Below are 24785 nucleotides of genomic sequence, written 5' to 3' on the forward strand. Positions count from 1 at the left end.
AAGGTCGAAAAAGAAAAATGGTTGAAAAATAAAAGGTGACGAAAAAATAAAAGAAACTTATAAAACTTAAAAATACTTGACTAACCTAACCTTATAACTACAACTAACTTAAAATTATAATCGCAAATTGAGATTACTAATTGGAATGATAATTGATACATAGGTAAAAGTCGTCTAAAAATATTAAAGCTTACAGGAAAAACTATATCCCAAATAGAAATAACTTAAAAAGAAACTAAAACTTAAAAAGGCGTCGCAAAATTCTAAAGCACCTAAATCTTAGTCTAAAGAAAAAACACTTAAGGGATTCTACGGCAAAGACTAAAAATCTAGAAGTAAAAATAACTATGGCAAAAACTAAGTTTAAAACTAAATATGAGCTAAAAATACAAAAGTTACGCTAAAACGATTAAAAAGGGACAAAATATAAAAATATACAAAAAGTTGTAAAAAAATACAATTTTTATAAAAATATTATTTTTATATTATTTATTTAATAAAATTACTAATTTTACAATTTAATTAAACTAATTAAACAAAATATTAATAAAAACTAAAATACATATTTAATTAAAACCTAATTAGGGTTTTATATTAATAATTATAATAATAATTCGTAATTAATGCCTGATTAGGGTTCTGTCGGCGTGTCAGGTTATCTCCGCGAGTCGCGGTATTTCAAACAGCAAACCCCGCGAGTCGCGGGGTTCAAATTTCAACTCTGGTACAGTTTTAAATCGACGCGTTTTTTTTTTCTTTCTATTTTCTGTTTTTATATAAATAAAAGATATTTAAATAAAACTTATATTTTTATAAACTAAAATAAAAATAAAGAAACTTATAAAACTTGTAACAAACTCTTAAAAATATACAAATTTTTGTTTTTTCTTTTTATATTTTCGAATATTTAAAACGTACTTTTATAAAAACGAATTTTAATAAAAGTAAAATAAAAATCTTTTTTTTTATGTAGCGTTGCGCTTTCGGCTTTTAAGAGGGTTCCCGGCAGCGGCGCCAAAAATACTTGATGTTAAAGCTAAGGGGTATAAAATATAGCTATTAAATTTTTCAGGAAATACTATTAAATACGATACAATTTTACACAAGATATTTATTTATTTAGAGAATGGATATACTTAAACCTTGCTACAACACTTATAGACAGTGTACCTAATCGTACAGTAGTGTAGTTTTTAGTAAGTCCGGTTCGTTCCACAGGGAATCTTTTTAAACAAAGCTTAACGCTATATTAGTTTACTTTTATAAAAATACAAATATATATATAAGTAATATTATTATTATAAAGGGGGTTTTTTACCGTTTAATGACTGGTTTGTCGATTTTAAAACTTTAGTCGCAGTTAAAACCAAATGTAAAATATTAAAAATAAATACAAGACTTAAATTAAAGCATAAAGTAAATAACGATAATGAAATTGCGAATAATAAAAGTGCGATAAAATAAACTTGCGATAATTAAAAAGTACAATAATTAAAAATGCAATTAAATACAATAACAATAAAAATGCGATAATTAGAAGTGCAATTAAATATAAAATAAAGGAAATTAAATATGAAATAAAAGAATTATGCTTATTTAAACTTCCGTAATCATGATGTTTGACGTGTTGATTTTTAGTTTATTCCCATGGGTTAATTGTCCTTTGTCCTGGATTATTTAATATGTCCGTCTGGTTTTTGTCCATAACAGTCCATCAGTCATAAATATAAAGTGCGAGTGTCCTCGTCAAATTATCCTTATACCCGAAGTTAAATATTCCAACTAATTGGGGATTCGAATTGTAACAAGATTTTAATACTTTGTTTAATGAATACACCAGGTTATCGACTGCGTGTAAACCAAGGTTTTACTACTTTGTTAACAATTACACTAATTACCCTTGAATGTAATTTCACCCCTGTTTTAATTATTCTAGTGGCTATTAATCCATTCCCGTGTCCGGTTAAATGAACGATTATTCGTACATATAAATACCCCGCCCATCGTGTCCGATCGAGTGTATATGGTAATTTATAGGGACGCCCAATTGTAAATCTTTATATTAACATTAACAAACTATCATTTAGTTAAACAAATATAAAGTCCATTAATAGCCCATAGTCTAATTTACACAAGTGTCGTTCTTTTATCCAAACCCCAATTATGGTACAAAGCCCAATTACCCAATTTTAGTAATTAGCCCAACATCATGATTACTTCGGATTAAATAAGCATAATAATAACTTAGCTACGAGACATTAAATTAAAAAGGTTGAACATAACTTACAATGATTAAAAATAGCGTAGCGTTACACGGACAGAATTTCGACTTACACCCTTACAACATTCGCTAACATACCCTTATTATTAGGATTTAAAATTAAAATTAAAATATAAATTATAAATATATATTACGTATATATTGAGAGAAGAAGGAAAAAAGATGATGAAAAATGCTCAGAATTCGGTTGGCTTTATAGGGAGTTTCAAAGTTTGGGGCTCCGCGACTCGCGGCCCTTTTGGCCTTCAAACTCCGCGAGTCGCGGAGTTTGCTTTTACAGCTCACACAAGTTTGGCTCTTTGTTTACCGACGGTTTTATAAATAAATATAATATATTAAATAATTATAAGAATTATTTAAATATTATATTATATTTATGTGCATAGTTGACTTGTAATTTTTAGTCCGTTGCGTCGAGCGTTGAGAGTTGACTCTGGTCCCGGTTCTGGATTTTCGAACGTCCTTGCGTACAATTTAATATCTTGTACTTTGCGTTTTGAATCTTGTACTCTTGTAATTTCGAGACGTTTCTTATCAATAATTGGAACCTCTTTGATTGTATTTTGTACTTTTGAGCTTTTTGGTCGTTTGCGTCTTCAATTCGTCGAATCTGTCTTTTGTCTTCACCTTTTATTATTTAAACGAATATCACTTGTAAATAGAATAATTGCAACTAAAAGCTTGTCTTTCTTGAGGAATAATGCTATGAAATATATGTTCGTTTTTAGCATTATCAGTAATCGCTCAAAATAATTCAATTTATTTAATCTAATTCACCCCCAAATTCCCTCTTCCTTTTCCGCCCGTTTCACCACCATTCTCCTTCACACAACTACACCATTTTCACAAACAAACACACACACTAATGGCGGATTCTGGCGCCGCCACAGAATCATCACTCCTCTCAAAGCTCCGATCATCCTCCGATCTATCTTTCATTCATCACCTATTTTCCTCTTACCTCCAACCTTTTCCCCAATCCTTAGAAATCCTAAAAGACATTCGAAATCAACTGAAATTGATGCCGAATCAACAACCACAATTCATTCATTAGCGAAGAAGTTCCTTTCGTTTATCAGCAGATCCATTTTTTCGTGATTATAAATTTCGATTGTTTGGGAAGACACGTGGCAGTTTTAGAAGGTTTAATGAAAACCTTATATTAAAAAAAAATCGAACCATTTTTTCGTCTAACACATGTCCCCAAATTTTCGGACTCATTGAGAAGATGCCACATCGTCGATCCATCCCATGATTTATATATGTTAGAGATATACTTGAAACAACACATCACTATGAATGTATTTACTAATTATGACAAGCCACTATTACACATATACTTTTTGTTGAATCCTGAATGTAATTAAGGATTTAATTATGACAAAACAGCAGATATGTACACTAGAATGTTATGTGCAGCCATAACATGTTTGTTTATGTAGAGACATCAAATATTGCTGTGTCGAGTGTTTAGTTTGCTGCCTAGTCTACCAGCACAAGGTAGACAGTATTCTTCAATTAGCACAAGATGTGTACCCAACAATTTAAGAATATCAAGTGACTCAGCATAGAAGAACCAGCATGCTGGAAAGCAGCTTACTACACAAGACAGCTATGCTCCATTACAAGCATAGTGGTTTCTTGAGTGGTCTACATCAATTGTACTATTCAACAGAAGTCGAAGACAAAGTTGAACAGAAAAGAACACGCGTCAGCGGCTGACAAGTGACCTTACAAGACCACGTGAAAATGCAGAAGTTTAACGCATGTGCATACATGTGTTATTCTTTGTCAATGCCTAGAGAACACAACATTCTATTTGTTTAATCAAATAGTTGTGCCAAACCGAATTAGGGTGTTCCTGCAAATAGCTACCAAAGAGGAAAGAAGAGAGCACGCTCTCTTATGCAGTTGTCCCCACAAGTACAGACATCCTATGTACCAGTGAACAATAGAATATTTACACGGTTAATATGAGTACTATAAATTGATGTATCCACTATTGTAACAACTAGTGGTGTGAGTTTTATTTATTAAGAGTCCAAACGTGTAATAGCTTTAGATAATCTCAATAGCTATAACTTAGGTGAATATGTATCAACCAACTATCATTCCGCCAAGGATAGTTGTGATTCTTTGTGATTTATATCAATAAAGAATAATCGTTGAAAATTACCTTTGACTCTTATTTAATTTACTTGCATGAATACTAATTAGCTTAAACTGTTAACATAAGCAAAAGAATTGTATTCACCCCCTATACAATACTCCCGTTCTTAATCAAGGGACCAACGCTTTTTATGTTCATTAACAGCAACGTAACGCATGGGCCCAAAACTCAATAATGCGAAAATATAATTTTATAACATCCGTGCAACGCACGGGCTCATAATAATAATATGAAATAAATTCAAAACGTGTTGAAGAAGGAATGAAACACATGGGCTCAAAAATCTACCATAACAGTAAGAGAACCAAGTAAATTTTAATGGTTTTATTTAACAACTATGCAACACACGGGCTCAAAAATCTATCACATCACATTTTTTGACACATTTCTATATATAGGTCACAATAATAATTGTTTGAAAAACTCAATTAATTTTGCACGGTCATTTTACCCACCGTGCAACGCACAGGCTGAACTGCAAATTACATTTTTTGCACGAATTTTTACACACCCGTACAACGTACGAGCTCAAAAACCTAGTATATATATATATATATATATATATATATATATATATATATATATATATATATATATATATTTTTTTTTTTATAAGAAAAAAAGAGAGATTTATTTATGATCAAATCAAATCAATAATTAAATTTAAATTCAAATATAGGAATACTAGAGGACTAGTTTTGTAATTGCCAAAATAATTCAATTTGTTCTCTATTCACCCCAAAATTTCCCGCTTCCTTTTCCGCCCTTTTCACCACCATTCTTCTTCAACACACTACACCATTTTCACACACACACACACACACACACACACACACACACACACACTAATGGCGGATTCCGGCGCCGCCACCGAGTCATCACTCCTCTCGAAGCTCAAATCATCCTCCGATCTATCTTCCATCCATCACCTATTTTCCTCTTACCTCCAACCTTTTTCCCCAATCCTTAAAAACCCTAAAAAACGTTCAAAATCAACCGAAATTAACGCCGAATCAACAACCACAATTCATTCATTAGCGAAGAAGTTCCTTTCGTTTATCAGCACATCCCTAATCTTCATCCCTAAACGCCTAAAAGAAACACCTAAACTCGATCCTGAGTACGCTATAGAACTTTTCGAAACGTACAGACTTTGTATAACCTGTCTGGAAGCAGTTTCTTCGCAGTTATCATGTAAACCCTATCATGTTCAATTTGACAGGGTTAATTTGATACATTGTTTTGAATATTGGGGGAGGTATAACGATGCACAAAATGAGGCGTTATCTGTTCTCGAGTTTATCGGTAATATGACAGGTAAACGAAACGGACGAGTTGTTCCTGAGTTAGGGAAAGAAAATGGGGATAAGGACGTTGCGTTATTGGTATTTAAGGTTGTTGTGTCACTTGTTAACTGTGCTGCGAATGCTCGAAGTAAAAAGGAGGAAGATTACAGGAGAGTGCTTACGATGGTTGATGAAATTGAGCCATGGCTGAGGTATAATTCCACACTTGTATATGTTTTTTGTTTATTACCTAAGTCATCAACAATGATCATCATTTAACAATACATTAGAATATAGAATGAGATTAGTGTAACTGTGGAATCAGTCTTTATGAAATAAACTGCCAATAAACGGTTATATGTGTGCGTGCGTGCTGATGTACATATAACGTGTGTTAGGTAAGTGTGTAGGATTGACTGCCTTTCTATTAGCAAGTAACAGCTAATATAGTGTTAATTTGGTAACATGGCAGGGTTACTGATGCAGATTCTTATGTGCAGTTGCACGAATCGCTTGTATATTATCTGCACAGATGTACACTGTTTGTGGTTGGTGAAATTGCAATATTTGATAGAAACCTGGCCTGTAGTTTTTGTGATGTAACATTTAAAGAGTATAGAAGATCACCTGTGAAGGATGATCAAACATTAAAGGTGAAGTGGATTTTAATATTAAAATCCATTATTCCAATGGCTTAACAACATTTATAAATTTTTATATTTTTTGTTCTTTCTGCAGTTTGGACGCAGGATATGCAGTTTGATATTTTCAGAGTTGGACAATCAGTTATTGTCCAATGTAGACATACTAACTTGTGTGCTGGATAATATGGCTAAGGAATGTAAGGTAATCATCTAAATTCAAAATTCAAACCTAAAGTAAGCCATACATTAAGTTTTGTATTCTACTGTGAAGTCTGCTAATATACTAGGGCAAAACTATTTTAAGCTATGGCGTGTTTGAAAATGTGTAACACGGTGTTCAGTTTAATGCTCCGTAAGTGTTTCGTATTTCATACCAGTGTATAGTGATTATTTCTGTTCTCTTGAACTACTAATGATATGTTCTAACATCTATCTGGAAGAAGATGTAGTAAACTTTTGAGAAGAATATATAAGGAACTGTAGACTATGTTAGAGGTATATGAATGAAGAAACTTTTGATTATTATAGGAGATTGCTTAATTGGATATTAATAATATATTATGCTTGGCAGATTGGTAAGGAAGCAGGTATTATAAATTTTCTGGAACTTGCTGATTATTGTGCCCAAAAATGTAGAATTGCAACTGTCAATATTTGTAGTGCCGTTGCAACCCACTTTGTCAAATTAGCAGGTGATTTGTCTCAGGTATTTACACATACTTATGTTTTCAGTTTTTAATGATTTTCTGGCTTGAGTTACAAGTTTTCAAATCTAATTACAGTCAGTTTGTAGGTAAATTTATCAGTTGATAAGATCATGAGGCTTTATGCCTTCACATTATCTATTAATGATTTGAGCTCCAAAATGACAAAAGCTGTAGATGACAAATCTATTTCTAAAGTTTTACTTGACTTAGAGGATGAGCTACAAAGTTTTACTACTGCCCACGGCTCAGTAACTATACTAGCTACAGATATGCAGTCGTCCTATTATAGTTTTTACTGTTTTACTGCATTAAAGTTCTTGTGTGGGCCCCTTTCCAAGCTGATTAATTCAAAGCGTATGGACATACTACTTTGTGATCCTATCAAATTACCTAACATTGTGGACACTTTTCATCAGTTCAGACTTAGTTTTCTTCTTCTAAGGTAATACGATGAGTAAGTAATATGACATGTTGATTCATAAGATCTGAATTGCTTTTAGCTTAATAATCTTTTTATTATTCACACTGAAACATCCGATGCAGTATCTAAAAAATGCCATATTTTTTGACTTGTGAATACAGTGAATCTGACAAGGAGATAGATGTATATGAGGACAATAAGCGAACTATACTTGCTATAGCTACTGCTACTTTCACACTCTCTTATATTACAAAGCAAAGGGCTAAAGTTGGTGACTTTTTTTTTTTTACACTATTGTTTTAATCAAATACAGTTACATTTTACATTGTTTGTCATCCTGATGATGATTACATCAATAGTGCTAGTTGTTCTAAAACTTATACTGAACTAATGTTATATATATTTTACTCATTGTAGGAGAGTGTTAGTTTTCTTAAGCATCTTATTTCAGAAGATAGAGGCCGCCAAGCTGATGGGCTGAAATATCTCTATGCCTCTTTGCATAATGTTGGTAGAGTTTTGTACAGAGATAATAGAATAAAAGAGGTACCACATTTATTTTAACTCGGCATACCACTCAACGTCAATCGTTTATATATCTTACTTATACATAAAACACATGCTTCGTTGACTTTGACGATGATATTGTTGTATTTGGTGTTTAGTTATTGACACTGTCATAAATCTTAATACACTCTCTCCGTCACAATTCAATAGTCCACAAACAAAAACACACAATTTAAGAAGTCACTATCACACTATACTTTTTGTTTACTTTAAAATATTTACCCCTAACATTTTACCTACATTTTTTTTTTTTTTTACAATCATTATAATACAAAGTAAGAGTATAAAAGAACTTTACCCTATTATTCTTATCTATTTATGAAAGTGACTATTAATTAATATGGGACACTCCAAAAAGGAAAACTTGACTATTATATTGGGACGGAGGGAGTATGTTTTTTTCATTCTTTGATTTGTGTGCACACACCTCTTGTTAAAATTTGTTTTCATCTTCAATGATAACATGTTTTACCTGTAGGCTACAAAGGCATTTACATTATGTTGCAAAGCAGCATGTGAATGCATCTTACAGTTATGTGAGGCGTTTGTCTCTAATAAAGACAAGTCTTCTAGTGATGTTTCAGAGGATTTCATAGCTGGTTTTGTGGCAGAGGCTTGCTCAAAAAGCACTTTTCTACTGGATATACTTTACCAGTGTGGTAGTAAGAAAATAAGTAGGACCGTAACAGATTGTCTTGAAAGTTGGTCTGTTGCTCAAAACTTGTTTCACAAGATTCCGATCCCCGTAGCTCTGATTAAACATTGGGTGAAGGTAAGTAATAAAAAATGTATTTGATATATATATATTAATTAATTAATGAATATGATTAGTGTATCAACTGTGATTTCAAAAGTTATATCGTTTTAGTGACACTCTTATATGTAAAAATAATTGAATCAGGACGTTTATTACATTATTCACCTTCCACAACTTTTGATTGTTTTGGTTCAAACTATATATTTGATTTGATTTACTTATGATTGACTTGTTAGATGTAAAACACAATGCAAATCATCCACTTCAAATGTTTATTACATCACCTTGGTTATCTAAATTCCATATGCTTGCAGATAAATTGTAAAGAAACGAAAGACCCTGAAGCTACACATATGGTTCCAATGATAAATATGTTAATGTCATCTTCTAAAATGTCAAAGGAAACTCTTGGTATTTTATTAGAGCAGGTTCTCTTTCCTCTTTCACTACACACACACACACACACACACACACACACACACACACACATATGTATGTATGTATGTATGTATGTATATATATATATATATATATATATATATATATATATTCATATATAAGTAAGTATAATCAGATCAAATAAGAAGCCGAATCAATGGTAGAAGAAAATTGATACACTACTTCTGTAATGTTGATTCACAAGTTTATGAATCTGATCAAATATTGTGAACTAGCAAATAACTTGGCTTCTCATTGAATCCTATGCATATAAATGTACTATTCATATATGATAATGTGCCTATACTTGTTCTATATAATTAATTGCAATCCCCTGTTATCATGTCCTTTTTATGTTCATTTTAAGTTACTACTAATTGTGTTTTTTTTTCCTCTCCTTTATTTAGGTGTTTCAAGCATATACAGAAATGAAGTCTCTCAATCCGGAACTATCTAAACTAATGCAAACAACTATTACAAAGATTTTATTTGAAAAGATGTACACAACGAAAGTTAACTGTTTACAGAAGTCCAGGTTTCTTATTGCAAATGCAAGGGAATCACGAGCATGTGGAATTGAAGGTCTGAAAGACTGTTATCAGAATTTGTCTGATGCAATATCTTTAATGGTGAGTCTTTATTATTATTTCTCATTCTAACATCTTATCTCTTCTTATTGTTTTCTTGCTTGTTTGATTTTAAAAAATTCATTTTGGTTTATATGGCCAGAGTGACTTTAGTAAGGACAAGGAAGACAGTGGTCCAGTTTGTCAATTATTAGCCGAAGCTCATTGCTTACGTGCATTGTGTACCCAAGAGCTGGAGTCAAAGTCAAAGTCAAGTGATGATGATGATGTATAATCTACTTTCCTTGTCTTGAAAAATTGGATACTTTGTAGGCTGATGGTTCATTATTCATATATTATTATTCGAGGGAGCATATTTAATTTCGCCCTGTTACTTTTGAATGGGTCAATCTTTTTATAATAAAAAAATGGACAAAAAAGTGTTTGTGGGTCAACTTAACCCGACAAACCCGTTTTAATTCCTAGCATTTCAACTAGAGCCTGTTTTGACCTGTTACTCTTTGACCTTTCAGTCTTGCCATAATATTAGTCTCTTATCCATTTTTCACTTTTTTTTTTCTTTTTTCTTTTTTCCTGTTGAAAACAGCTTATTTTTAAAGATATAGGCGATGCTTTAAGGTTGTGGTCAAGCCAAGAGCACTCCCAATCTGTTAAACAGATTCATACAGAGTCGTCTCAGAATACAATTACCTTACTGTATCATATTTTGGATTTACTTTCTCTTAAGGTTATTTTTTTTCTTGTTTTCCTTTTGGTTTTTGTTTTATCAATATCTTGTTTGTGTGCCTCATTATTATAATTATTTACAACGTAAATTTGTTACAGGGCTACTTGAAAGATCATTGTGACATATATGATATGCTGATCAACAGATATATTACAAATAAAAATAAAAATAAGAGTGTTGGTTTGAAGGAATGCTTAGGTATGCTATGGCAATCTAGAAGCCTTAATCATGCCCTTTGCATATCACCTGTGAATGACGCATTCATTGAGACATTGTCGAAACACTCTAATAGTAGTTTGTCTATTTCTATGGACTTTTGGAAAAGCTGTATGAAGAGGATATCAAAAGAACTGTATGTTGGGTTTACACAGTGTTTTTCGGTCATATCTACTCTTTCCACCCCTGATGATTCTTATAATAATAAATCAAAACTTGCTACACAAACAACCATCGATCAAGTCAAGAAGGCTGCATTTGATCTTATTAACACTGTATGTATGATCTTTGGATTGGTTATATAGGATGGTTTCTGTTAGAGGTGGCAAAATGGGCCAGTCTTCTAACAGGTACAAATGGATTGGGATACATGGGGCTGGGTCAGGTCATTAATTAAACACTTATCTGTCACCGATTTTCATTTTACTTAGTTAGTTTATACGCTAAATGCGTTTACAAAAACCATATTGTACGCTAATATTCTGGTTTTGTTAACAGAACGATTTGGGTGGGTGATTTTATGCATTTGACTACACTTTAGATGAATTAACCCCTCTGACCAGCTTTCTCAGCTTCACCTATTTAACCCGTTGGACGTGAAACACAAGTCAAGTTGACCCAAGTAATTAAATGGGTCAAAATTGCCACCTCTGAATTTTTAATTATTATTATTATTATTTTTATTTAAACTAAACCTTATTGTACATATGCTGATCTTATATCCACTACTAATTTTCAGGTTCCCCTGTCCGACAAATCACTCTTTTTAGCAGCATATCTTTATCATGATTTGAGTGAAGGTTTGATTGCAAGGGGATTAATGATTGAGGTACTTAATTTGTGCCATAATCTTTTGATTTTATACAAAGATGTCTTCTATGCAGATGAAGGTCCTATATGCTTCTATTTCTTTCATTTCTTCATACTTGCTAGTTACATAGTAAATCTTTATTTCGCATATGGTAGAGTTGATCTATCTTAAGATCTGGTGCTGAATAAGTTGACTGGGCAGTAATATACTCTTCTGTATTTGGCCTTACGTTTTATTATATTCTCAGTGGATTACTTACTTGTATTCACCTAGAAGAACTTTGTTTTCTGACACGTTTCATAAATATGTTTTTATATTTAGGCTCTTACGTATGCAAAAGAAGCCCATCGTTTGCGCAGTAAACTTCTCAAAGAATATTTCGCCTACTCAATAGAGCAACGCAATGATGATATCATGGATGATGCTAATGGGGAAATCATACAGAAACGGGGATATGAACTTACAAGTTTTCACATGCATTCTTCGTTGGCTACAACAGCTTGGTCGAGTTCATGTGATGAAATTGAGGACGACTTCATTTTGACTACATGGAATGTACTGCGTTGTTATCTTGAAAGCATCCTTCAGGTTGTGGATTTTGAAGTGTATTATTATTTGTCTATATATATATATATATTTATGTACGTATTTATTTATAAAATATCCTGTTACTGTTATATGTATGTATGTATGTATGTATGACGATACACTTCAGGTGGGAACCATTCAAGAAATGGTTGGAAATGGACACGAGGCTGAAGCTCTTTTACTATGGGGGAAGAACATCTCTTGTATTCAGCACCTGCCAATCTTTTTAGTTAGCTTTTCAACCACTTTAGGTATATGCATTTTTTAAAATTTTTTTCTTCCTTTTCAGTTATGTCATGAAGAGTAGTTACTGGTATGGGCGTATAAAGGGTGACCTTGTTCTGTTTCTGTCCAAAAGAATCATTTTTATTACAACTGATCCGTGTGTTTGTTATATATGATAACTTAAAAAATGATGTTATCTCAATAAAGATCTTGTTTTTGTATAAGATGATTTAGGATGTTCCATACTGTAAAAATACACACTTTACGGGACATTTATATTGTTTGCCCCATATCCATTATTTGTTGAGAAAATGGTAAATCACCTCGGAGAATATGACTCTATTTTCTTTTGAGCTAATATTATTTCTCCTTATGTTTGACCCATTAGAGATAAAAACATAATCAAACTTGACCCACATAACTAAATGGGATGAAGTTGCCACCTGCTACTTCTTGAAAAGTACTTTTTTTTTTCTTTTCTTATCCAACATATCAATCTATATTTATTGGGTATATCCAATCGTATATCCCAGCCTATATTTTTTTTAAGCTTCCATTATATATATATATATATATATATATATATATATATATATATATATATATATATATATATACTTGTATGTATTTTGTATCCATGTTTGTTTGTGTTTCATTCATTGGCGGCCATCCAAAATCAACATATATATTCAATTCAACAGTTAATGTCGTTTATTGTTTACCTTTTCAGGAAAACTATATCGAAAGCAACGGCTGTGGCATTTAGCTGAAAAGGAACTAAAAAGTGCGAAACAAGTATTAGATGATGATAGTGGGACTCTCATCTCTTGCGCCAAGTGCAAGTTACTTTTGGAAGTTAAAGTTGACCAACAACTTGGTGACCTCATCAGAAGTCGTCACTTTAGTAACGCGCCTCCTGGTAATAAACTGCTGCAAGAAGAAGAATTACCAAAGGATTATAGTATTGCTGTGGACAAACTAAAACTTTCTGAATGGAAAAATTGCATTAGCGACTTTAAGGAATCAAAAAGTTCAAGAAACACAATGTTTTGTGACAGTTTTATGATTGGTGAAAGGGAAACTTCTAGAGTTACTACTAGATCCTCTAAGCAAAAGGCGGCTCAAAGTGAGATTCAAAATGTTTGTAATGTTGTACTAATTACAAAGGGGACGCAAAAATCTAAGGATGTTTTTAGTACTGGTTCTTGTGGATGTGAAATTGCTTGTGTTTGTGATGATGTTGACTGTTGGCATTGTCTTCCTGCCGGGATTACAAAATCCAAATCGTTGACAAGTATTATACAGATGAAATGGGAGTGCACCCGCAGGCGTTTTTTGCTTAGACTCCTCGTTGGGATAGGTAACTTCTTTTAAAAAAAACATTATCTTGTCAAAGTCAAACTTGGTCTGTTGGTCAACATTACTCGCCGAGTTTACTAGTAATTCTTAAAAAGTCAAGTCCCGACCGAGTAATCCCCCTGGTAGCGATTTTTGCAACCTTGATGTTATGTCATTGTAAACATTCTTCAGTCTATTCTTTTAGTTATTAATTTATTATAATCGGTTGCAGGTGAAGTAAGATGCCTGCTTTCTGTAATTTATTATAATATTTACTCTCATATATAATATATAATAATAATAATAATATAATAATAATAATAATAATAATAATAATAATAATAATAATAATAATAATAATAATAATAATAATAATAGATGATATGATATATGATTAGGTAAATATTTACTGGGCTGTAATGAAACTGATAGAGCATATAAAGTGTTTATGGAGGGTATATCCTTGATGGTCAACAGGACCACGTTTTGCGAATCACGTTTTCCGCTTTCATTCACTTTTTTGGCTGAGAGGAATGTAACTGGAGATGTCTTTGCAGTTGAGCAAGCATCGATATTTTACAACATATGCTGGCTATCTTTAAAAAGTTCATCAACCAAAGCTACAACAACAAGGTATTACTAGACATATAGATGCTCATGCTATATATCAAGCGTTTTAGATTATGTTGGTGTGTGTGTATGTCTGTTTCTATATGTAAGAATCTGTTTGCTTCTTAATGTTATGTCTCGAGTAGTCATAGCTGCTTCACATTCTTATTACACGCTACTTTCAACACTTTTATTAAAAGATCTGGAGTGAAAGTGTAATATTATTGTTTCATAATCGCATCCAACACTTTTTTTTAATCTAATTTGTATATCTGTTTTGCAATATGTTTTTTAGTAACCAATGTTGTGACATGGCACTCATTCCCATACCGATAGTTGTGTCCGGATTAAAGCTTTCTTTCGTACTTTGCCTTGAGGTCCCTGAACTCTTTCAAAAGGTAATTGTAATTCGATGTATTTAATTTATTCTTCTTTTCCTTATCATATAATGTTAAAAGAAGTTAATAAGGATCAATCTACTTATCATAATTCATTTTCATTTTATTTATTATATGTATCAGCTAAGAAAGAAATCTTACGGTTAATGGAATTATCAATTTTAAACAATGCTAAGAAAAAAAAATAATCTAATTTAATGTTTCCTTACCCTATCTGCCCACACATAAATACTGTGTACTTGTATAATAAGAATCATTAGGATTTTTATTTAATTTGGGTGTCATGCAATGATCATGTCACAGGTTTCACGGTTGCTTGCTCTTTTGTATACACTTGCTCCCTTGAATAAGAAATTTTCCATGTTGTCGTCTTCTTCTTCTAGCAATAATACGAGGCTATCAGAAAGTCAATTGGCATGTTATTTTCATCAAGCATCTCTGGGTACTCATCTCACTTACCGGTTATTCTCTCATCTTGGCAGAAAAAAAGACGAAAGCACTATGGATGTTGAGGTACGTATTTCAAACTGCAATCGTACCCAACAAAGTTGCATAAACTATCGTTTATAATGAATGTCTCTTGCATGATAAAACTAAGTACGATAGTTAATGAAATTAACATAATATGAATGATGATTTTGTGTTTTTTTTTTGTCCCAGGAATTTTGCCATGTCAATTTGCATAGGCTGGCCCCACAATCAGTTGTGGATCTTGAAGAATTCATATTGAAGTTTTTTCAACAACTACCGTGTGTGACAATAGTTTGTGTTAGCATGCTCGGAGACAGTTATGTCAGCTTGCTTAGAGAGTTGTTGTCCTCCTATAATAATCTTTCTACTACTACTACTCGTGCATGTTTAATGTTATCTCGTATGAATTCGGATAGCGCACCTGCTGTCGTTGTTCTGCCTGTTGATCCAATCTTATCATCAGGTAACTAACTGGATACGTGTACAATTTTTTTATTATTCAAGTGCATCTGATGAACTAATGATAAGATTTTATTATTAGGAAGTTCAAAAGATGATGAAGATTCTTCTTCTACTAATTGTAGTAGTAGTATTATATTTGACAAAAGGAGTTGTGGTGACAAGTTATGGTGCTGTCCTTGGGGGGCACAAAGTAGTATTATCGATGAAGTTGTACCATTGTTCAGAACAATATTAGAGGAAAATTACTTGTCGTCATCGGATACTAAACAAAACAGGTCATTATGGTGGAATCAACGCAGAAAGCTTGATCAATGCCTCAGTGATCTTCTCAGGTGTTATTATCTGCACCTGTTATTGCTTTGCTTGTGAACCTCATCATTAATGGTGGCAATTTCAACTCATCTATGCATAAAGGGGACGATTTGGGTTATTATTATTTTTCCTAACACGTCAAGTCAGTCGAATAAAAAAAAATAGGCCAAGCGGGATGAAATTTTCCCAGATTTTCCATAATTCATATATTCATATTACTTAATAAGTTATAGTAGTATTATTATTGTAATAACACTGGTTTTTAATATATCAACGAATGAATAAAGTTGCTTTTCAAAATAAGATCAATGAATAAAGTAAACTATAAAGTGGACAGAAAATGATTGTCGGTCGAGACAACCCAATCTTACCTGTTTTAGCTGCCCTAAAACAGACAGCTTTAACCCCCAAATCTCACAATGAATAAACTAACAATACATATAGTCATATATACACATATACATATATATATACAACCCCCCAAGGGGGTAGCCTAGTGGTGGGGGAATGTAAATATCTCGTGGAGACCCAAGTTCAATCCTCATGAACTACAACTTTGGGGCCTTGACTATTTAAAAAATGAACTATACACATGTTAATAATAATGTTGAATTGATATCTAACTTTTTAATTTTCTATATGCAATAATAATAATTGATAATACACCTAATTATACTATCTACCAGCTTTTGTTGGTTTGTGATACACTATTTATTTTTAGTTGGATAATCAAGTTTAGTTTCTGGTGGGTGGTTTTTTCTCAGAGATGTGGAAAATTTGTGGTTTGGGCCATGGAAACACCTTCTTTTGGGTAAATTGTCAGACCACAATCACAAGCAGAAGCATCATCTTGATTCTGTACAAAAGAAACTGATGAAGGCCTTGAAATTAAGATGTAAACTCAATGTGAATGCGGACATTATATCACTTGTAATAGGAGGTGGTGTGCATGCATCTTCTCAACATGAAGAAGAATGGCTTTCAGAGAGATTTTTGAAAAAAGGATGTTACATTGGAGCATGCAAAAGTCTCCCCGGGGAGGAGGAGGAGGAGTATTCTAACGGTTTATCTTCCCTAGTAGTTTCTGAGTTGATATTAAATGCTATTCAAGAAATAGGAGATGAACATGTAGTAGATAGAGAACCTGTTATATTGGTGCCAGATTTTGATATCCAGGTAGGTAATCTTCTTTATATATATATTTGATTGGTTCTACAATTTTTGTTCTACAACATGGATTCTAACAAAAACAGCTTAATTTGAACAAATTTTTTTCGCCCGTGTTATGTTTTTTGTTCGAAATCGGGTTCCTAGAGTTTTCAACCCATTTGAGTTCTCATTGGATCCTCACCCTATATATATAATTTATTTTTGAATTTGAACAAATTTGTTTCATTAGAGTATATAATCATTATTGTTGTTGTTTCACTTTTTTTGGTAATATACAAACATGTTGTGTTGTGTTTCTGAACCTGCCTGGTGCAGATGCTGCCATGGGAAAGTCTCCCGATATTACGAAACCAGGAGGTGTATCGCATGCCTTGTGTTGCCAGCATTTCATGCACATATGACACATCATCATCCTTGTGTTACCCTATGATTGATCCCCTCGATGCCTACTATTTGCTAAATCCAGGTGGCGACCTTCGCACTACTGAAGCCAAATTTAGTAATTGGTTTAAAGATCAAAATTTAGAGGTATGTATTTTTTAGATTTTCTATTTGTTTATTGCGACAATATAACTACTAGGAAAAAAGAAACCTCTATATCATTATCTACCGACTACTTTCCTATTTGTTCTATTTTTTATATTCAAAACTAATTATATTTGAAAGTGTTATAATAATAATAATAATATAGATATGGATAGTCAATTTTGGTGTATACATATAGTCAATTTTGGTACACAAAGTATGTATTTTTATATTGAGATTTTAGGCTATAAATACTCATGAATGCAAGCATTAAACTGGCACCATTTCTCACACTTACAAAGTGTTTCTTTCTTTCTCTCCATTATCATCTTTGTTCTTACACTTCATTATTAGTATTCTAAATCAAGAATCAAATCACTAAAGGTAGTTATAAGCCTACTGAATTATAACATCAAGAATCAAACCACTAAAGGTAGTTATAAGCCTACTGAATTATAACATCAAGAATCAAACCACTAAAGGTAGTTATAAGCCTACTGAATTATAACACGTTATCAGCACGATAATCTTAATACTAAATATGGTTGGCTCTGCCACCAAAATGATATATGGTCGGTTATACCACCAAAATGATATATGGTCGGTTATACCACCAAAATGATATATGGTCGGTTATACCACCAGAATGATATAGGTCGGTTATACCACCTGAAAAAAATATATGGTCGACACTGTCGCCAAATTTTCATTTATGTTTACTAATATTTATATTTTTGTTATATAACATTTATTTATGATTGCTTACACATGGTCGACACTGTCACCTACTTATCATTTATGTTATATTAAATTTATGTTTAATGTTTATATACTTATGAATATAAATTGACTCTAATTTATCATGATGTTTGTTTTAATTTTTGATAATAGAAAATGTCGAATCTGGAAAAGCTTAAATTTACTCCTTTAGAATCAACTGGAAACAACTACATGCCATGGGTTATAAAAGTAAAAATGCATCTTAAATCAATGGGCATTCTTGAAACCATAAATGAAAACAACACTTGTTCTGAAAAAGAACAAGCTACGGCATGTTGCTTTATTCATCAACATATTGATGAATGCTTACAAAATAATTATGTGACTGTAGAAGATCCCCATGTTTTATGGGAAGGTCTCAAAAGCAGATTCAATAATCAAAGAGAAATTTTACTTCCAGCTGCAATGGAACAATGGAGAACATTAAGGTTCCAAGACTTTAAGAAAGTAAATGAATACAGCTCAGCTCTGTATAATACATGTTCACAACTTAAATTCTGTGGACATGAAATTAGTGATGCAGACATGATGGAGAAAACTTTCTCCACAATGAATGCTGCAAACATCACAGTGCAAAGAAATTTGAGAATGCTAAAGTTCAAAACATATCCTGAACTTAATTCATATCTCTTAGTTGCAGAGCAAAATGATGAGCTATTAATGAAAAATCAGCAATCCCGTCCTACTGGTACACTTGCAATCCCTGAAGCAAATACTGCAAATAATTATAAACAGGGACAAGGACGCGGGCAAGGTCGTGGTTATAATAACCATCACCATCATCATGCCAAAAGCCATAACTATGGTAGAAACCATCCTTATGGTAATGGTAATGGGCGTGGGCGTGGACGTGGTCGTGGTCGTGGCCGTGGTGGTCAAAGAAATAGTAATCTACGAAAATATAAATATCAACCACAAAACAAGCCCATTAAACAAGATGTTGAAGAAAATTCTTCTAAAAATTCTGAAGAATCTTGCTACAGATGTGGTAGAATGGGCCACTGGGCTAATACTTGCCAAACATCTAAACATCTTGTTAAGATGTATCAGGATTCGCTGAAAGGTAAAGAAAAGGAAGTAAATTTTGTGGATAATATTGATCCAACAGTCACTGAGAAACCATATGATTTATATGAAGATTTCTTGAATGTTTAAGTTGTGTGTTTTTTGAAAAATAAACGATTTAATATCGTCTGTCTTTGTCATTATGTTTGCTAAATGTTTCAGTACTATCTATTTGCGTTTAAAATATTGTGTAATATTAATGTACTCACTATTTATTTCTTATATATGAAGTTCAATATGAATTTTGCTGGAATACAACATCAATCAAGTGGTGGAGATCTCTGTATAGCAGACAGTGGAACTACACACACTATACTTAAATCCGAGAAATATTTTATTGATCTAAAACCAACGGAAGGAACTATACATACAATATCAGGACCTGCTAACTTGATAAAAGGGATAGGAAAGGCAAATTTCATACTACCAAATGGTACAAAATTTTTAATAAATGATGCCTTATTTTCTCCCAAGTCAAGCAGAAATTTATTGAGTTTCTCCGACTACCTTAACGGGTATGATTATCAGTCAGTGACAACAGAAAATGAGAAATATTTAAGTATCACTGACAAGAGTCATGTGGTTGAAAAACTGCCAAGACTTAGTTCTGGATTACATTATACACATATAAATGTACCAGAAATACATATGGTAGTTAACGAAAAATATATTGATCCTGGTGTATTCAGTTTATGGCATAACAGATTAGGCCATCCAGGATCAACAATGATGAAAAGGATTATTGAATGTACTCATGGACATCCACTAAAGGATAGAAAAATCCATCATGATACAATGGTTCCATGTACATCTTGCTCTCTTGGAAAATTGATAACTAGACCCTCACCACTTAAGGTTGAGAAAGAATCACCAATGTTTCTTGAAAGAATTCAAGGTGATATATGTGGACCAATTCATCCACCATGTGGACCATTTAGATATTTCATGGTTCTAATAGACGCATCTAGCAGATGGTCTCATGTTTGTCTGTTATCAAGCCGTAATGTGGCATTTGCAAAATTTCTTGCCCAAATTATTAAATTGAGAGCTCATTTTCCTGATTACACCATTAAAAGGGTGAGACTTGATAATGCTGGTGAATTTACATCTCAAGCATTTAATGACTATTGCATGTCTATAGGAATTGTTGTTGAACATTCTGTTGCTCATGTGCATACACAAAATGGTTTAGCCGAGTCATTGATTAAACGTTTACAGTTAATCGCTAGACCATTGATAATGAGAACAAAACTCCCTGTATCTATATGGGGTCATGCAATTTTACATGCTGCTGCATTGATTCGCATCAGACCAAGTGCAAGTCATAAATATTCCCCCCTACAACTTGCTTTTGGTCAAGAGCCAAATATTTCCCATCTTAGAACATTTGGTTGTGCAGTGTATGTTCCAATTGCGACACCACAACGTACAAAAATGGGTCCTCAAAGGAGGTTGGGAATATATGTTGGATATGAAACATCTTCAATATTAAGGTATATTGAACCTATGACAGGTGACGTTTTTACAGCACGTTTTGCTGATTGTCATTTTAATGAAACATTGTTCCCTAGATTAGGGGGAGAAATGAAAAATAAAGAAAATGATGTTTCATGGTGTGAACCTCAATTAAAGTATCTTGATCCTCGCACAAAAGAATGCGAGACATAAGTTCAAAAGATAATGCATATACAAGAACTTGCAAATCAATTGCCTGATGCATTTACAGATACAAAAACGGTGACAAAATCATATATACCAGCAGTAAATACTCCAGCTCGAATTGAAATTCCAAAAGCTGGCAATAACGTCACTCATGAATCTTTGCCACGTCAGAAACGTGGAAGACCAATCGGTTCAAAGGATAAAAATCCTCGAAAAAGAAAATCAGCTGATAATGAAGTAAAAGAAAGTGTTCAAGAAGAACCACAAATCAGTACTCCTACTGCAGAGGAGATTGATGATGTCAATACAGAAATTGCAATCAATTATGCATATTCAAAAATATTATGGAACCGAAATGAAATGAAAAATCTTGATGAGAAATTTTCATTTAATGTTGCATATGACATCATGAATAATGATGATGATCCAGAACCAACATCTATGGTTGAATGTCAAAATAGACATGATTGGGCTCAATGGAAAGAAGCAATACGAGCTGAATTAGAATCACTCAATAAAAGAAAAGTTTTCGGATCCATCATTCTCACTCCTAAAGATGTGAAACCTGTAGGATACAGATGGATTTTTGTCCGAAAAAGAAATGAGAAAAATGAAGTTACAAGGTATAAAGCTAGACTTGTAGCTCAAGGTTTTTCTCAAAGACCAGGAATTGATTATGAAGAAACTTATTCCCCTGTTATGGATGCAATTACTTTTAGATACTTAATCAGCCTGGCAGTTTCTAAAAATTTAGAAATGCATCTCATGGATGTTGTGACTGCTTATCTATATGGATCACTTGATAGTGATATATATATGAAGATACCTGAAGGATTTAAGGTACCAGAAGCATCAAATGCAAAACCCAAAGAAATGTATTCGATTAAATTACAAAGATCTTTATATGGGTTAAAACAATCGGGACGTATGTGGTATAACCGATTAAGTGATTACTTGATAAGCAAAGGGTATACAAATAATCTTACTTGCCCTTGTGTTTTCAATAAGAAAACAACATCCGGATATGTGATCATAGCTGTTTATGTTGATGATCTTAACATCATAGGTACAAATAAAGAGATCCATAAAGCCATTCAACTTCTAAAGAAAGAATTTGAAATGAAAGATCTCGGAAAAACCAAGTATTGCCTTGGTTTACAAATTGAGCATATGCCTAATGGTTTACTTGTACATCAAACAACATATACTGAAAAGATTTTGAAACGTTTCAATATGGACAAGGCAAAACCATTAAGTACTCCTATGGTTGTTAGATCACTCAATGTTGAAGCTGATCCATTTCGTCCATGTGAAGATCAAGAAGACATTCTTGGACCAGAAGTACCATATCTTAGTGCAATTGGAGCTCTTATGTATCTTACAAATTGTACAAGACCTGACATTTCTTTTGCAGTTAATTTGTTGGCAAGGTTCAGCTCTGCTCCTACCAAAAGACACTGGAATGGGATCAAACACATATTTCGATACCTTCGAGGAACTACTGATTTAGGATTATTTTATTCTAACGAATCAAAACAAGATTTGGTTGGTTATGCAGATGCAGGTTATTTATCTGATCCACATAAAGCTAAATCTCAAACTGGATATGTATTCCTAAATGGAGGTACTGCAATATCATGGCGTTCTCAAAAACAAACACTTGTTGCTACATCGTCAAATCATGCCGAAGTGATTGCATTACATGAAGCTACTCGGGAATGTTTTTGGTTGAGATCAATGACACAAATCATTACTGATTCTTGTGGACTAGAACGCGATAAAAGTCCAACAATTATCTATGAAGATAATGCAGCTTGCATAGCACAGATGAAAGAAGGGTATATCAAAAGTGACCGAACCAAACACATACCTCCTAGATTCTTCTCATACACTCAAAATCTCATTAAGGACAACGAGATTGAAATGAGATATGTTCAATCCAGCAAAAACTCTGCTGATCTTTTCACGAAAGCACTTCCAACTGCTATTTTCAGAACACACGTTCATAACATTGGCATGAGACATGTTCAAAAGATGTAACAGCTGAAGCGATGTCTACTTGAGGGGGAGTCAACTCCATGCTGCACTCTTTTTCCCTTAGCTAAAGTTTTTTCCCACTGGGTTTTCTTTAGCAAGGTTTTTAACGAGGCAGTAATTTATAGTTGATCTTCAACAAAATAAAATTGCTATCCAAGGGGGAGTGTTATAATAATAATAATAATATAGATATGGATAGTCAATTTTGGTGTATACATATAGTCAATTTTGGTACACAAAGTATGTATTTTTATATTGAGATTTTAGGCTATAAATACTCATGAATGCAAGCATTAAACTGGCACCATTTCTCACACTTACAAAGTGTTTCTTTCTTTCTCTCCATTATCATCTTTGTTCTTACACTTCATTATTAGTATTCTAAATCAAGAATCAAATCACTAAAGGTAGTTATAAGCCTACTGAATTATAACATCAAGAATCAAACCACTAAAGGTAGTTATAAGCCTACTGAATTATAACATCAAGAATCAAACCACTAAAGGTAGTTATAAGCCTACTGAATTATAACAGAAAGTTACTTTAGTGTCTATTTATCTAATCTAAAAAAAAAAAACCCATCAACTTCAAAAGTATATGAGGTCTCATAGTTAGTTGAATTTAAGTGGTGAATTTGAACTTTGAAGGGTATTTTTTGTAAAAAACAAAAATAAACATAATTAAACAAGAAAAATATCTAATGTTAAAACGCAAATATTTTTCATCATTAATTTAATGTTAATATTTAACTTAATATTTAATATTTATAGTTATCTAATCTAAAGAGTTAAATAAACTTGTATACAGGGGACTACTGGGACCTCACCTTGTGTGGATGAGCTGAGTATGGCATTAAAGAACCATGACTTGTTCATTTACCTTGGCCATGGAAGTGGTATGTTTATATATGCCTAGTTGAAAACCTGCACCTTTTCCAACATAAGATTATCAACTTTTAATCTATATTTATATATATTTTAATATGTTTGTTTTAGGGATGCAATATATTCCTGGTGGCGAGATACAGAAACTTGAGAGGTGTGCAGCTACTCTTCTTATGGGGTGCAGCAGCGGATCATTATCTCTGAATGGACCATATACACCAAATGGTGCTCCATTCTATTATCTGTTTGCAGGGTCACCTGTAATAATTGCCAACTTATGGGATGTAACCGACAAAGATATCGATCGGTTTAGCAAAACAATGCTTGATTCGTGGATTAAGGCCAGATCAACAACGGATTGTGAACAATGCGCCACTGAAAGAAAAGCGAATATAGTAGATGGGGGGCGTAATAGAAAAGAAGCGAGTAAATCAAAAAATTTGGTTAATACTTGTTGTATATCTGGTTGTAAACACAGACCTAGGATTGGGTCTTTTATGGGACTAGCTCGCAGAGCTTGTACACTCCCATTTCTGATTGGAGCTGCACCTGTATGTTATGGTGTTCCAACAGGTATAATTAGAAAGAAAACATTGTAACATGATGCTGTTTGTGTAGGTGTCGGGTTATGCAATTTGATGCAAAAT

The 24785-nt window shown here is 32.8% G+C and overlaps 1 protein-coding gene across 1 annotated transcript; it reads left to right on the top strand.

The window, feature by feature from the left end:
* The first annotated feature begins 5299 nt into the window (after nt 1-5299).
* LOC139860505 (separase-like) lies at nt 5300-24737 on the top strand. Its single transcript, XM_071849259.1, has 26 exons — nt 5300-5949; nt 6210-6390; nt 6476-6583; nt 6953-7087; nt 7175-7530; nt 7671-7776; nt 7927-8055; nt 8555-8848; nt 9148-9261; nt 9679-9900; nt 10001-10126; nt 10445-10585; nt 10684-11076; nt 11541-11630; nt 11934-12200; nt 12328-12451; nt 13156-13785; nt 14162-14396; nt 14668-14770; nt 15074-15277; nt 15431-15704; nt 15783-16035; nt 16780-17191; nt 17501-17713; nt 24062-24149; nt 24250-24737. The coding sequence occupies exons 1-26, from the start codon at nt 5300-5302 to the stop codon at nt 24735-24737; spliced, it is 6336 nt and encodes a 2111-aa protein (XP_071705360.1).
* Nucleotides 24738-24785: the final 48 nt, after the last annotated feature.

This window comes from Rutidosis leptorrhynchoides, chromosome 7, assembly GCF_046630445.1.
Source record: "Rutidosis leptorrhynchoides isolate AG116_Rl617_1_P2 chromosome 7, CSIRO_AGI_Rlap_v1, whole genome shotgun sequence".
Lineage (NCBI taxonomy): Eukaryota > Viridiplantae > Streptophyta > Magnoliopsida > Asterales > Asteraceae > Rutidosis > Rutidosis leptorrhynchoides.